Source organism: Typha angustifolia, chromosome 9, assembly GCF_048772165.1.
Source record: "Typha angustifolia cultivar Huaian chromosome 9, ASM4877216v1, whole genome shotgun sequence".
NCBI lineage: Eukaryota > Viridiplantae > Streptophyta > Magnoliopsida > Poales > Typhaceae > Typha > Typha angustifolia.
In genome coordinates this window covers 12,115,436-12,131,709 of record NC_133247.1, presented here as the reverse complement: position 1 = coordinate 12,131,709, position 16,274 = coordinate 12,115,436, and the positions used below count along the sequence as shown (strand labels likewise).

At 33.0% G+C, this 16,274-nt stretch overlaps 2 protein-coding genes across 2 annotated transcripts; one reads left to right on the top strand and one right to left on the bottom strand.

The window, feature by feature from the left end:
• The first annotated feature begins 8,558 nt into the window (after positions 1 to 8,558).
• On the top strand, positions 8,559 to 10,178 carry LOC140767823 (large ribosomal subunit protein uL30y-like). The gene is made up of 7 exons (XM_073107893.1): positions 8,559 to 8,705; positions 8,786 to 8,973; positions 9,072 to 9,169; positions 9,258 to 9,315; positions 9,411 to 9,490; positions 9,577 to 9,679; positions 9,761 to 10,178. The coding sequence occupies exons 2-7, from the start codon at positions 8,794 to 8,796 to the stop codon at positions 9,974 to 9,976; spliced, it is 735 nt and encodes a 244-aa protein (XP_072963994.1). The 5' UTR covers positions 8,559 to 8,705; positions 8,786 to 8,793; the 3' UTR covers positions 9,977 to 10,178.
• A 3,717-nt stretch (positions 10,179 to 13,895) lies between these two features.
• Positions 13,896 to 14,384, bottom strand: LOC140767824 (uncharacterized). The gene has a single exon (XM_073107894.1). The coding sequence runs from the start codon at positions 14,275 to 14,277 to the stop codon at positions 14,074 to 14,076; it is 204 nt and encodes a 67-aa protein (XP_072963995.1). The 5' UTR covers positions 14,278 to 14,384; the 3' UTR covers positions 13,896 to 14,073.
• Between the last annotated feature and the right edge of the window lie 1,890 nt (positions 14,385 to 16,274).

Genomic DNA, 16,274 nt, shown 5'->3' with positions numbered 1-16,274 from the left:
TACGTATTTATTAACTTTAATACAGTTATCAGTTATAAATAGTTTATTAAAGAAGATGTTAGTGAGAATTATGATAATAGAAGCTTATTAGAGATATAGATGCTGCGGAGTCACATCGTAGAGTCAGATTCTTGCGTACGATTCCAAGTTTCGAGGACGAAAGTCTGCTTAAATGACACATTAATCTGGACCCACTTTTACGCCTCGTATACCCATGCGTGAAAGTTGAGGGGCACTGCCGGTGGAGCCCGCTGAGTCCTCCTGAGCGAGTACGATTCGGAGGTGTCAAAGTTTGGTGCAAAACTATGACAGTAGAAAAGGGACATCTCTTTGATATTATTCTTTCAGTATTGTAAGTTTTGGATCTTTTTTCTTCTCTTTTTTTTTCTTTTTTTTCGGGCAAAGTAATACTACCAGTAAAAATATTCTCATTCTATTTGAACTAATTTTCAATATGCTGGCAGTAAATCGTTATCTCAGACAGTAATTTTTATTTAACTATTATATTAGAAAATCGTCGGAAAAGGCGGTTAGAAAATTGCTCTCCCGGAAATAATTCATGTATAATATAACCGTTACATTAAAATTGTGTTAGTTATAGAAATAGTTTGAATATTATTCTGATGCAAAAATTATTTTCAAATTTGGTATAAAAAAAAACTTGTGAATTTTCACACCGAGCATACTTACAAATTTCTTTACCTCACAAACTAAGTCTTAGTCTATTTGCATACCATATAAGATCAACTTAAGAATTTAATCACTCTGTGGTTCAAACTAAAGTGCAACTTTTAGTTTGGCGGTGGCAAAAAGGTGGAATAATAATTTTGCCCTTATATATTAAGTTGCGGGTGAATGATTATTTTCCCTTTTGATAGATGGAGTGCTTTTATCATATAAATATAATCTTACGATAAGAGAAGTCGATTAATAATTGCTACTATTGGATACGATGGAAAATATGATAATAATTGCACTTTGGTTCGGACTAGTGTTAAGTAGTTAAGTTGAAAGTACATAAGAATTTCGTGCAATTAGACGAAATCACTCAGGAGATAAAGCGCAAATTTCCTTAGTGTGTTTTATTGATAGAAAAATAGAGAGAAAAAATGACAACTTCCTAGAAGTCCACCACTTTATTATGTTAAATTCCACAAATCTACTATATTTCCCTTGTTTATATTCAATTCTTTTTAAAAAAAATTGCTTATTTCTTACCCTTTTATATGTTGCTTATTATTATTAATTAACTATGAATAATTTCACTATGAAACTTCCACATTTTTCCCCTACTTATCATCAATAAAATTACTAAAATACCCTCATCTTTCTACTCCGCTATCGTCTTCGTTCATCTTCTCCCTCCTCATCTTCATTTTCTCTTCCTTTTCTTCTCTCTTCTCCTCTTCTACCGATCCCACGAGGAGAAAGAGTAAAACGAATGAGAGGATAAAAGAGACACCGATAATTTATATTTTATAAAATATTTAATATATTATAATAAAATATTTCTTTGACAGTACCAACGGTTGGCGAGTTAATAATGATTATGATAATCTTTATATTGCTAAAGAAATTAATAATCTATTTAGATAATCTCGTACGTTCGTAGGGTTTCATGCTCTTGTGGATTCGGTTTCCGAGGCATGTCAGGGGAATATTTCGCTTTCAACGAAGTCCAAAACAAGTGCAAGTTTCTTTTTAAGAATAAAAAGCTACGTGCGAGAGTAACTTTGTATTCTATCGTCTCATAATTTAACCTTTAATTAAGGAAGAAATTAAGTAGTTATCAATAATCTTTATATGGGGTAATTGGGTTTATGCGTGTTTTTTTAAAAGAGTGAGCCGCACTAATTGATTATCATCTGATGTATCAGGAGTAAAATTTATAATAATTAATTTTGTTTGTTTTTATGCATCACACTATATTTGTTATAACATGGTAACATGGCGCATCGAGAGCAGTGTAATCTATTATTCAAAATAAAACTCTAATAAGTAAACTTATTTTTCTTTCCGAGTTTATTCTAATGGGATTAGTACTCGTTGCAGGTCAATTTTATGCTTGACGATTCGGGTATACTATCGGATGTATGTCAATGCATACAGAGTTACGATATAGAACGAGAATATTATTTTTTCTAAGGTGATTAGAATATCCGATGTAGAAAAAGAAAAGATAAAAATTGATTACAAACACTCTGTGTTTTACTTTTATTATCGTTTACACTCTATCTTATAAATATTTATACCTCCACAGTATTATTTTTTTAAACTAAATGTAGTTATATAAAATGACCAAAGTACCCTTTCTATATCTTCTCACTCTCAATCGCGATCGATCATCGATAATATTACATATTATAATAAAAAGATTCAGAATATTTTTCTAGACTAAACTTTGCTCAGAGGGAATAGAATCATATATATGACTATTGGTGGAAGGATCCCTTTTTCCTCCTAGTGGTAGTAGCCCTAAGATAATAACCCAAAAATATATCTCATAAATATAGACAAGTGCATTACTACTTTCCCATTTCTTTCTTTCTTTCTTTCTTTCTTTCTTTCTTTCTCAATTAAAAAAGAAGAATGTAACTTGCTGCAAAAGGGGAGAATTTTGGCTGGATCTAATAGATGGCCAACTACCTTTCAAGATATTTGATAGAGTGGATGAAACTTTGTTGTTGTGGAGTTACCAATGTTAATGTCATCATCAAGTATTGACTATAGATGCTCTAACCTTCCTATTTTCTCTCTAATTTTCATATGACACACATAATTAACTTATATTAATTAAGAGAATACTTGTAAACAAACCGAAGTAGATTACGACTCAAACTTAATACCAAACGGGGTTTGTTTAACTATAGCGGTCAGTAAAACGTTGAATTTATCAATGTTTTATTTAAGAAGATGAAACGCTAATAAATTTAGTGTATGTTTTTCTTTATATGCAAGACGCCGATGTTAGCCCAAAAAAAGAAGAAGTTAGACTTAGCTAAATCCATCGGCGTTTCAAATAAACTGTTGCTAAAATCAGCAGTTTACACTGATTTTATCAACGGTTTTACTGCTAGCTATAATAAAATAGACTTCTTTTAATATTAAATTAAGAGGGTGATATATTTCGATACAAATAATTTGAGACATGGGTAGTTTGGTAAGAAACTCAAAATTAAGATACAAATATTCCAAAAGGCAAATTCCTGACTACTTTTCTCAAACTAGAATGGACCAAAGTTAGACACCCTGATAAATTTCCAGTGAGTTCCAAACATCTTGCCAAAAGATCAGTCTTCTCCTAAAGCTAAATAGAATCAAACATCATCAACTAGAGATATCCATCAACAACCCACCAAGAAGATAACATATGCTTCTAAAAGAGCCACCTACCCATCTCTTGGCACTGAAGGAAAGCACATATCATGACTTAAATAAATATCCATTAAAGAATGAGTCCATTTTCCTTTTCTTTTTCTTGTCTTTATTTCTCCTAACCCTATGCTTGAAGCAATCTATTCCATCCTCTCAAAGCCTAAAGCAAAGTTGCATTCTTTTTCTCCTCAAAATAAATTGGGAGGTTGGTTATGACTCACAGGGATTGGACTTTGTGTAAAAGATAAAAGAGTATGAAGTAAGCCTCCACCCTAGCCATTGTTAAGGTATTGCTAGGTATTGCTTCTTGGATCATCTCAAGGGACCTTCCAATTAGATCTTATATAGCAACTTGGTTCTATACTCAAAAGACTAACAAATCTTTATAACCTTAGAATATCTAAAACATATCCTTGTTTTTCCTCTTCCCTTCCCTTTTGACTTCTTAAACACTCTTTTCCTTGATATTTTTTCTCTCAAGGGTATTTTAGTGAAAAATTGATCTTGTGGGTTAGGTTAGAAATGGTCTCGAGGGTAATTTTGTAACTTATATTCGTAGAGTTAACGGAGTCAATTAGACTAATAGTATCGTGCAGTGTAAAAACTTATCGATAAAAATGATCAGAGGTTGGATTACAAACAACTCAAAGACGATGTGTTAATTATAAAATCACTAAAAAGTGCTAGTCTTTGTGCTCTATATATTGCATAATAGATTTTTTTTTCCCGATTTTTTTATGTGTATCTTTGTGTAGTTTTAATGTGATTATTTTGTTCTCTTTTGATCTTTGGGAGATCGGATTACATGCGGTGGTTGTACAAAACAATTGTATGAAAAGTAAAAATAAAGTAAATCCCAACAAACACTAAACACTCGTTCACTTCAGGATTAACTGTTTTTATTTTTCCTAAATAATAACAAAATATTATAGTATTCACATTCTATAATATAAATACTATTCATCAAAATTACATTTTATACCATAAACCAACCTAATTACTAATTTACCCTTAAAATCTATCGCATCAATTTACTTTATATCAAATCGAAGGGCATTCATAGTAATTTTATAAAAAATAACACATATATTTTTATATTATTTTTCACTATATATCACATTAAAAATAATTATTACATTTTTATTCTAGAATAAGAATGAACATAAGAATAGTTATTCCTGAAATAAATACAGGAATAATAAAGAGATATATCTTACTCTAAAAGTAAACGAGGCCTAAGATACAAATTGTGATAAAATTCATTTAATAAATTAACATTATAATACATATCAAGCCAACCACCTTGACAAATTAACACCAATGGACTTCTAAGTCCCAATCTATGTACTCTCCCAACCAGCTTGATAGTGTTAGCTCTCAATTTTATAGACTTAGACTGATGTTATTATTGACACGTCAAGAGCTAAGCAAACAGATAATTATGATGGTTATTGAAAGTCTTATGAAATTTATTATTTAATGAATGGTTGAGAAGTGATGCAGCATGCAACCATGTGATGTACTACAAATGACAAAGATTCTAAGTTTATCCATTTATTATTGTTTGGTTATCCTAAATCAATTGCTCTTATGCATTCAGTATTCTTGACTGCACTCGATCGATACGCTGATGTCTATTTAACGTCGCGCGTGGATTGACTCGCATGAGATCAACCGAATCTGCTTCGAGAAGCTCAATTGTGATAAATCACGATACACCGAGCGATCGATTCCAAATATCATCAAATTAGCATGAAAAAAGTAATTTGCGCATGTTTTGGCATAACGAGAAAAAGAAACTTGTAAATACACTCGATCGATATGCTGATGTCTATTTAACATCGCGCATGGATTGGCTCGCATAAGATCGACCGAATCTGCACCGAGAAGCACAATTATGATAAATCGCGATGCACCTAGCGATCGATTCCAAATATCATCGAATTAGCATGAAAAAAGTAATTTGGGCATGTTTTGGCATCACAAGAGAAAGAAACTTGTAGATGTAAAATGATCTTTTATCCTTTTGAGCCTTGCAAACTTCACTAACACACCCAACTTCTAGATTCTCATTGTTATATAAAAAATGAAACACATGTCCCAACTTTTGACCTACTGTCAATTCCCACAAATCTTTTTAAGACCCAAAACTAAAGAGATCTAAGGATAAATATTATATATATTCCTTTACCCCTCCCCAAGAAGTTTCCTTATATGGAATGTTGAACTTGAGAAGGATTCTCTCTAGCAATTGGTGCATGAGAGTTATAAAGAGGCGTAAAGTGAATAGGGTATTCACAAAATAGAAAAGGGTGTAAGCTTGAGTTGGATAAAGAACAAAGTGGCAACTGCATCTCTGTTAGAATAACTTTATGCCTGCTTGATCTCATCTTTGATTTCCCTTTATCTTATTCTCGATAACCTTTTTAGGGTTAGTGCAGCTCTTTCTCTTTATTCTTGTTTGTCCCGAGGCTATTCCAAGCCTCAGATGAGAGAGTAGTACCAGTTTTTCAGATCATACCATACTTTTTTACAAGTGCAACAAAGTGTTTTCATGTTGTTGTTGTTTAAGAGTTGCAACTTGGTGCTCTAGACTACATAGTTTGATGTTGGATCCAACCATTGAGGAGTAAACTATAATTTACATCATTTGAGCCCAAAACAACCCCCACAAAATTACAAACAATTCTGGTTTAATAAGATGTCAATTTTTCTTTACATATTTACAAGCTATTAAGTATTTCAATTATGAATACTTTTTGGTTATACAAGATCAAAAGTGTATATATATTATTAAATAAATTTTAGGGATAATTTTATTTTCACTCTCTGAACTACTCTCATTCTCTACTAATGACTACCTAAACCTTCTTTTTGTAATATTCACGTTACAATAGGCCATAGTAAAAGCGGTGAAAATATAATTAATTTATATCTTTTAAAAGATAAAGAAATGGTTTTCCCTAAGAGCATCTCCAACTAATGGTTCTATATTTGGAGCCCAAAGGTTCTAAATATAGAGTTAAGAGACCGGTACACTCCAATGTATTGGGCTCTATATTTATTATAAAAGTTATATATATATATAATTTATTTTAAATCACTTAATAAATTATCTTAGTATTATTATTTTTTAATAAAAAATATCTGGTTAGAAAACTCTCATTAAGATGTTCAAAATAAGACTAATATTCAATAGTTTCAGAAGTAATTTTAAATTACTAATTTTCTTAATTAATCGTATTGAAATTATATTATATAAAATAAAGATCAAAATAAGCATTACACATCATTACTAAAAATATCAAATTATATTACACAAAATAAACAGAATTAAATATTTAATAATATAAATAATAAATATTTAATAATCTAGTAAGTCATCTCCATAGCCACGATTGCAATGATTCTTCGCTCGGCATAGGAAGACTCAAAATAGAGATACTTATTTTGAGCTTGAACACTTAGGCATATGCACAAGAATGAAGGAATATAATTTTTAGTATAATTCTTATTTGATGTATTTCATGTTTGAGATTTTTAAATGTCTAATGTATTTCATATTTGATGTATTTTAATACTTAGTACTTACATTTAAAAATAATTTTGAGTCAAATAATTTTAGGATATATCAATTTTAAATAATAATAAAAAATTTATTATGTAATTTAAAATTTATTAACTAAAAAATAACTTAATATTAGACTAATTTTAAAGGTCCCAACGAGACTTTCCCAAAAATACTATATTTGTTAAAAATTGATTAGTAAAACTAATTATATTCTCAGTTTAACTAACTAAATTATTTATTAAAGTATATAGATGAAATTAAAATTATTTGATCAAATATTTAAAAGGCAAAACTGAAATTTTAAAAAATCTCAAATTTATAGAGCCGGGTTCTAAATTTGGAGCCCCACTATTAATTTAGAGCTAGCTATAGAGCCCCGTTGGAGATGCTTTTATTTCGAGGCAAACTAGTTCAAATGGTTGTGGGCTAGGAAGTAGTTAAAGCCCAACAGATTCTTTTTGGCCTCGCCCAGGAGAAAATTACTAATTTACCCTTAAAAGCAGGGATTTCTACATAATTGCCATTAAAACTTTTAAATATAAACAAATTCTATATATATATATATTAGATATTATAATTGTTACTGAAATATTTGTACTCTTTAAAAAATGGTTATCTGTTAGATAAATTTAACTAATAACCATTATATGAGACTGGGGATTGTAATTAAAACAAACTAAACCAGAAATTATACCTATTGTGATTTAGTTCGATTTTAGCTTTTGAACATTTAACCCTTATATATGACCCGGATTAAGTTATAAATGTTAGAATTTTGAAACATAAAAAAACTTAATTAACTCCCCCAAAAATATTATTTGATTTTTTTTAATAAAAAACATCATAGTCTTAATTAAGAGTCACGTGGTGCGATAGCACCCACGACATCAAAATATAATTGTTGTATCAAAAATTCAAGATATGTCTCTTATAAGGTATATCCATATCTTGCACGTCTATTTGTGTTAGCAAGTTAGTTAATTACCTCGTTTGATTTTTGATTAGTATGTTCTACAGTGTGTACTGATATATAAGAAATAATCTTTTAAGAATATTGACGAGTACGAGTGAATCCGTTTTTACATTTAAAAGTGTAGGCCTTCTCTAAGGGCAGTTGTTTCTACAACGAGTGGTGACTAATATTGATGGAAATGATTGCTGACTATAATCAGAGAGCCAGATGAGGAACAGAAGACAAAGCCTCCCCCACCAAGCTTGTTGGGACTGAGTACAAATATTCAGTGTTGAACTTACGGTGCTCATCATTGGGTGGCGATCACTACGTAAGGCAATCAGAGTTGATTTCTAAATAGTAGTAGAGGTTGCTCGGCCATTCTACTATTTATTCATGACAGAAAATAATGGTGCTAATAAAACATTATTAATTTTGGATGAAAAATCTAACCGTTATAATTTGGTCCGGACTAAGGTTTAACAACTTTAGTTTGAAGTAAAATGGTTTACTAATGTCAAACTAAATCTATGTGAGTGACCATTATGCCCAAGCATTCTCCTAGCCCTTGGATTACTTTTGGACGGCCGTGATCTTTCAAACCCCGGAGTATATATTAATAAAACAATTGCATCAGTGATCAGACGGCTAATACTCGTTGATATCCTCTTTCCAAACATCCACCGTTGGATTCCTCTCACTTGAAACCCTAATATCTATAACCAAAACCCTTTTAAGAAGCTCGCAGCCGTCTCCTCTCTCTCCTGGATCCGAAGCCATTACCGTGAATCCGCGGCTCAACCGGAGGTAGCTACTCCATCCCTTCCAATTCAAGGGTTTTGATCTCTCCTCTCTTTATTTAGGGGTTTGTCGTCTCTAACTTGAAGGAGGCGAGATGTCGACGGCGGAATCGAAGGCGGTGGTCCCCGAATCGGTGTTGAAGAAGAGGAAGAGGGAGGAGGAGTGGGCTCTGAAGAAGAAGGAAGCGGCTGATGCGCAGAATACGAAGGATCGCGAGAATCGGAAGCTTATCTTTAGCAGGGCTCAACAGTATGCCAAGGAGTACGAATCCCAGGTATTGATGCGATCAGTGGTAGTTTAACGCTTTGATCAGTAGTTTTTTTTGGTGTAAAAATCGAATTTTTACGGTCGAAAATGTGTTAACTTTGGTAGGAGAAGGAATTGATCCGCTTGAAGCGTGAGGCGAGGCTTAAGGGGGGATTCTATGTTAGCCCTGAGGCGAAATTGTTGTTCATCATCCGCATTAGAGGGTATAATACGTGGAAACATTCTTTGTTAAATTCTATTTTATGTTTTAATTCTTGGATTGGTTTGTTCTTATTGGTATTTCCCGTGTAGTATCAATGCTATGCACCCCAAGACCAGAAAGATCTTGCAGCTCCTGCGTCTAAGACAGGCACGTTTGTCGCACTCTAAGATATGTTGTGTTAAAAGTTAAAACCTTTTCTTTTACTAGTTTTGATAGCTGTAGCTTTGCTATGTTTATCGCAGATTTTTAATGGAGTGTTTCTGAAAGTTAACAAGGCCACAATTAACATGTTGCGTAGGGTTGAGCCTTACGTGACCTACGGGTGGGTGCTAAGTTTTGTCTTTGTTACATTTAGGGTTGATTAATCTGTGGGCATTATGCAAGTTGATAGGAATTGTAATTTTTCAGGTATCCTAACCTGAAGAGTGTTAGGGAATTGATATACAAGAGGGGCTATGGGAAACTGAACAAGCAAAGGGTTCCTCTGTCTGACAATTCAATCATTGAACAGGTTTGTTGTTGGGATATGCGTGGCATCTCTCTTTAATTTTCTTAGTTGGCTTGTTTCTCACAATCATATTTGGTTTTGTAGGGTTTGGGAAAGCATCAAATTATTTGCATTGAAGATCTTGTTCATGAGATTATGACTGTTGGGCCACACTTCAAGGAGGCAAACAACTTCATGTGGCCATTCAAGCTCAAAGCACCATTGGGTGGCTTGAAGAAGAAGAGGAACCATTATGTTGAGGGCGGCGATGCTGGAAACCGTGAGGATTACATCAATGAGCTCATTAGAAGGATGAACTAGATTTCTTCGGTTGTTTTTGCTGCCTATTCTTATAAGACGAGAATCTTTTGTGAAATTTTCGATCTATTTCATGCTAGGAGGTTTAGCAGCACTAGTGCCTTGCAATTTTGGTGTTTTGGAACATGTGTTGGACATGACTCAGTATCCCTTAATTTCACTTTTTGTGATAGATTCCAGTTTATCCATGCAATCATGTTTTTAATTTTTATTTTCAATTTATGAAAGTTGGATTGGTCTTGCTAGGTACATTAATTGTATCCTTTTACTTGTTGCCAGTTGGTCTCTCTTTTCTTTGTCTGTGAAAACTGGAATATCCCTGCTTGAATTGCAAGTGGGACCTGCTTTTTCTTTTGTTGTGAGTTCTTACTCTGTTATCCTTTGTGGAGTTATCTGAAACTGCAGTTTCCTTTTAGTGTCTCGCAGTTGGCTTCTTGAGGTACTACAATCATGACTCTTTCTGCATTTGTGGTACGCATTTTTTCTTCCGAAATATTATGGTCTTTCAACTCTTTCCTGTGGGATAACCTGAATTGTAGAACAAATAGACTGATTATTTGAATACTGGTCCTTGTAAGCAAAAGAAAACTTAGAGTAAAGGAGTTGCAAACCTTTGTGGGAATCGCAGGAATACTATTTCATTAGTATAAAGACCATAAGACATAAGAAAAAAAGATGAAATAAATGACCTTTGCCGGTCCATTGCATAATAGAGGGACACTGATGGTTGCCAAAAAGTATCTAAGCTCTTTTGTATTTGTTTTATTTTTTAGGGAAAGGCTTGTTTAGATTGAGCAGTTGGTTTGGAAGATAATAATATGAAAGTGCTTGAATTGTTCATTGGTGGTAATAAAGATTTATATGAGGTGACATACAAATATTGTACAGATAAGGTTAAATATCTGACAAATGCATTATCTGGTAATGATCTTGATATCTGGTTGCTTTGACTAATGCAAAGGATATAATGGCTGTTGGGTGATGGTTGCTTTATTTGCGACGATATGAGACTTAACTGGATTAGTATTTAGGAACATATGACATTTGAAGAAGTTAGGAATTGTAGAACTTCAAATAACGGAATCTTGTTTCTGCATTGAGAAACTTGAAAAAGTCTTACTTGGAATCATTAGGGGATGTTAGGATTGCTGAATTTATTGTTCTTGCAAGATATTATCTACAGACAAGTTTTGTTGTGAATTTCAAGTTTGTGTTGCATTAGTTTCTTGGAATTTGATGCTTTAGATGATATGGTTCCTTTCGGGATAGCTTGTAGAAATTTATGTATGGCAGATATTATCATTATATAACCAATATCTAGGCTTTTAAAAGATTATTATAAGGTTGCTAGTTCTTCAGTGAGATGTAGGTTTGTCAGCTTGTAATGTATAACTTTATGAGCACCACAGCATGGAAATTTATCCACTAATAATGTCCAAAATGTGAAATGTTCTTGTTTGGATTTGGTTTACTTCTTACTTGGATTTGTTAGCAGGACTCTTGGGAGATATAGAACATATCCTATTACTTTTGCCATTTAATATATAGTATTAATAGTGACTATCTTAACAGAAAAGCTATATCTCTATGATATTGTGTTACAGTATGTCATTAGATTGCCTAGGTATTGTGACTGATTTAATAACAATAAACTTTAGCATCTGTGAATGGATCTTTTTACATTGCCTACAAAGAATATGGTTATTTTTATGTTTATCTCTCTTAATGTTGAAATGATATGTTTATAGACTGCCTTTCCTATCTATCCAAGTCATACTGCTTTCATATTTACAGGCTTTATTTTCAGACTAAATAGTTTCTGGAAAATGACAATCAATATTTAGAATCTACTTTGTGTACTCCCTCCATCTCTCAAATGTACATATCACTCAAAAGTCTTGTGACCCACTATAGACAACATAAGTTGGGCATGCTGGAAATTTTTTTGTGACTTCTGAATAATTTATATATTTATAATTTTGTGCTTATCGAGTCGAGCTTGAGCTTGAGCGAGCCCGGGTTATGCACAGGTTCTCGAGCTTGAGATTTTGTTCTGCAAAATGTATTTCTTTGCCACTTTCTTTCCACTAATCACAAGTTGTGATCCAGATTCTGTATCCAGGGTAGAGTTGAATGCTTCCTATTTTAAATCTGAACAACTTTTTGGTGCCAACTAAATTTTCCTCCCAAGTAGTTGAATGTTGGACTGAGTCAAGAAGGTGACATTCCACACGACCCATGACTCCCCAAGCAGTTAGATATTTGTTCTCATAAGATGTCAAACTAAACAACATCAAGCAATTACAATTCCCACAGTGAGCCCAGCATAGATTTATTTTCTCCCCCAGAATCAATCTATTTCTGTAGGTGTTTGTTTGAAGTTGTTGTTCTCTCACTATCAACTGTTTTGAGTGCCAGCTAGGCTTGAGAATGATATGGAGTTCTGATAGTGGTAAAATCATAGTCCTATTTATTTTCCTTTGAGGAAAAGTAGATGAAATAAAAATACTAAATGGATAGCAAAATTGGTTGTCATATATATATATATATATATAATTTTTGACAGGAAAATCTAAATCCATATCAATCATACTAAATTACTGAACAAATTAGTATTTCATATCAAAATTTGATGAGATTACAGTAACTAATTTAGTATTTTTCTATCAAGCCCTTGAGGTGGGAGCTGATATGTCGAACCATAGTTGTAAATAAGTTTACGTAGAGGGCTATATCGGTCAAAACCTCTCTATCCTAAGTCATTTTTCATATATTTCTTTTATCATAATACAATAATTAGGAATATCCCTCTTCCAATCGTCAATCTTTTTTCTTATTAGTTCAAGTCAAACTAGACCTTTTTTCACCGAAACAAACTGCCACTCAAACTTATTAGTAAATAGAGTCTAATTTACTGTAGCTATAATAAAAATGCTAAACTAATCAGTATTTTTTATAACGCTAATCAGTTCAGAGTATTTTTATCGTCAGATAATTTTTTTCTTAACTACTGAAAGATTAAATTAAAAAGATTTATATACATAATTCAGCGTTCTAGGATAAGATAAAAACACTAAAATAATTGGGTTAGTCTACTTCGGAAAAAAATAAATTAGAATAGGGTTGGTTTGGTTAAAAACTCTGAGATTTCCTAAAATTTAAAAATACTCATTCCCTATGAAGCCTTATCATTATGTTTTCATTGCTCATCCCATGAGCAACTAGTTGTCTACTGGTCATATTAGTTCATATCTACCAAACTATACTAATAAATAACATCCATCAAATTCCACGTTTACCACACTTATATTTATTCCTGCTCCAATTATATATATATATATTTTAAGAGTCAAATCATTCAGTCAATCTTTTGCTGCCATGCTAGTGTGTGAACATTGGTGACCTCAACCTAATTTTATGGACTCTTACCATTTGATTTATATCTTTATAAGATTTGACTCAAATCCTTTTTTTTTTTATATAAAAGTGAAAACTAAATAGTGTCTCAATTAAACCGGTGATTGCGAGTTCGAATCACTTATACAACATGAGCCGTTTTAAATATGCCATTTAATAACTTGGTTTTGTGACAAAAATGTCCACCATTACTGCAAAACTATTTCTGAGAATCTTATTCCCTAAAATAGAATCATTCAGAACAACCATCATCCCTATCAATACATTATGGCAAACATCATCAAAGGACACTTTATAGTATATAGAATATGCCTCAGAATATTTAATTTGTAGTAATTATCTTCATTAGCCAATGCTGCTGCATGTCTCAATGTACTTTAAAATAAATTAACCTCTGGGTCTGTCATAGTAACAGTGTAATTAGTACCTAATTAGAGCACAATGCCATCAATCAACATTCTGCTGAGTTCATGAAAGAAAAATCATGGATCACCTGAAAAGAGTAAAGTTTGAGTTGCATGCAGAGAGATCTCTTTGCACATTTCAACTAGAAGAACCATGTCATAACACCAAGTTATCAAACACAAACTACAAACTCTTATGACAGAAGAGAAAGATTAGATCTCAATGTGAGTTGGGTCAAGGAGAAAATAAACCAAAAGAAAAAAGAAAACTAAGTAAATCTAGGGGTATGTGACCAAACGCCTAGAACAAGCAGTGCATGAGAACTTCCTCTTGGACTTGACAGACAAAGGAAGGCAGCAGATCCTCCAGGAGCTCTCCACATCCTTAGCCATCACCACTCCTCCACAGTATGGGCAACTCCCAGGTGCCTTCTGAGTGCCAAGAACCTTCTCCTCTCCTCCACACAGCAAAGCCAAGCACATCTCCTTGTACCTCTTTCCTTCCCAGGTAAGAGATGAGAGAGAGAGTTAATGGTAGCTTTCTTTTGGGGGGTTCTTGGAGATGGAGATGGAGATATGGGTCTTCTTTTTATGCAATTGGTTTGGTTTTAATTAGGTACAAGTAGTCCAACACGTATAGTATAGAGAGCTATGTTAGGATGCGAGTCTTACACATGGATGAGGATGGCATGTAGTCAGTCATTGGTGTGATGATTAGTAGTGTGAAGGTGGAGAGGGGGGGTTACAAGTTAAAAAAGTTAATTCTCAGGCATGCAAAAGGTCATGGGGTTGGGATGATGATATTTTAATCTTTCTACCAACTCAAAACCTTCTTGACTGTTTTGGATTAAATGCCATTTAATTTTACTTAGGGTGGAGAAGATGGTCAAATTAAATTATCAGGAGCAGTCTTAACTGCTGGCTTCCCTTCTTAATGAATTTTTATTACTTTACACCCCTAAGTTTTCACTATTTATAAATTTAGCTATATAATTTAACGAATATGTTAAAAAAAAATAATTCCGTACTAGATTTGAATTAATACTCTCAGAAAATTGTATTAAAGGTTGAGTTTAGCCGAGTTGAGTATATATAATTAGAGATTTACTTAAGTTTAACTCACTAATCTAATATCATGATATTATTATATATATATATTTATTAAATTATAAGATTTAATTTGTAAATAATAAAAATATAGGGTATAAAGTATAATTTTGTTTAGAGACAGGTGTCCAGGTTGAGGGGGAGAGAAGAGAGAGAGAGAGGGGGGGTAGTTTGGTCAAAAAGGAAAAAAACAATCTCCGAAGAGGACAACTGAGTCAGCAGCCGTACACGTGGCCGTCAAGTGGGCAGTCCACGTCATCCAGCGGATGGTATCTCGGGAGCAAAACCCGCGATCCCAGCCGTAGGATCCCACTAATCGTCCCGCCCTACCATCCGTACAGGTGTTAGGATGGGCCATCAATGCTAGGTGGTCCCCGACACGCGCAGATTGGGGAATGGACCACTGAGATGTTTGCTGTACGGATCTGGTTAGACACAAACTGAGTTCTGCCCTTTTTGTTTTGGTTTCTTTCACCAAAATAACTTACCCCTTAAATTAAATTCAAGAGTTTTTAACCAAACTAGTAACAAATGAGGTATAATTTACCGTAGCCCCGATAAAATCGTTGAACTGATTAACATTATCTATATAAATCTTTTTAATTTTATCTTTCAATAATTAAAGCAAAAAAGAAAATTGTCCGACAATAAAAACACTAAACGGACGATCAGTTTAGCGTTTTTGTTAGGACTATAACGAATTAGACCTCATTTGATAATAAATTTAAAATCTAGTTTATTTCGGTAAAGAAAAAAAATATAAAATAGGTCTACTTTGATGAAAAAACTGCTAAATTCAATACTAAACTGTTAAGCATTTTATATCTGGCCCAAAGTAAAATGTCCGCGGGACGGGAGACAGCAGCATAGGATAAAGATAAGGCAAAAGAAATAAAGTGTCCACTTTGGAGTAGAAACCATAGGCATATATGCACTAGCTTGGCTTTTACTTGCATTAAGAATCCCAAAGAAGGGTATGAGCTTATGAGCAGGGTAAGTTGATGGAAGGAATGGAAGGGAAACAAAGAAGAAGATTAGATTGTACTCGGATCTAGCTTTTTAATCGAGCTAGGAGGGAAGAGCTCGTTAGTATAGATAGATTACAAGTTGTTAGCTAATCTCTTCCCATTAAAATCTTCTGTATTTGATAGCTAGTAGTTGAGTGTTTTATAAAATAAATAACACGTTAAACTTATCAGCGTTTTATTTAGGACTACAGTATCACAGACATATTTTGATATTAAGTTTGAGGAGTAATCTACTTAGGTATGGTTCTAGTGGTCATCACACTCCCTACCTTCTAAAGTGCTTAAATTCTCGATCCCCGCTAATAAATATTAAGATTAATATTTAATAAATTTTTTGTTGAAATA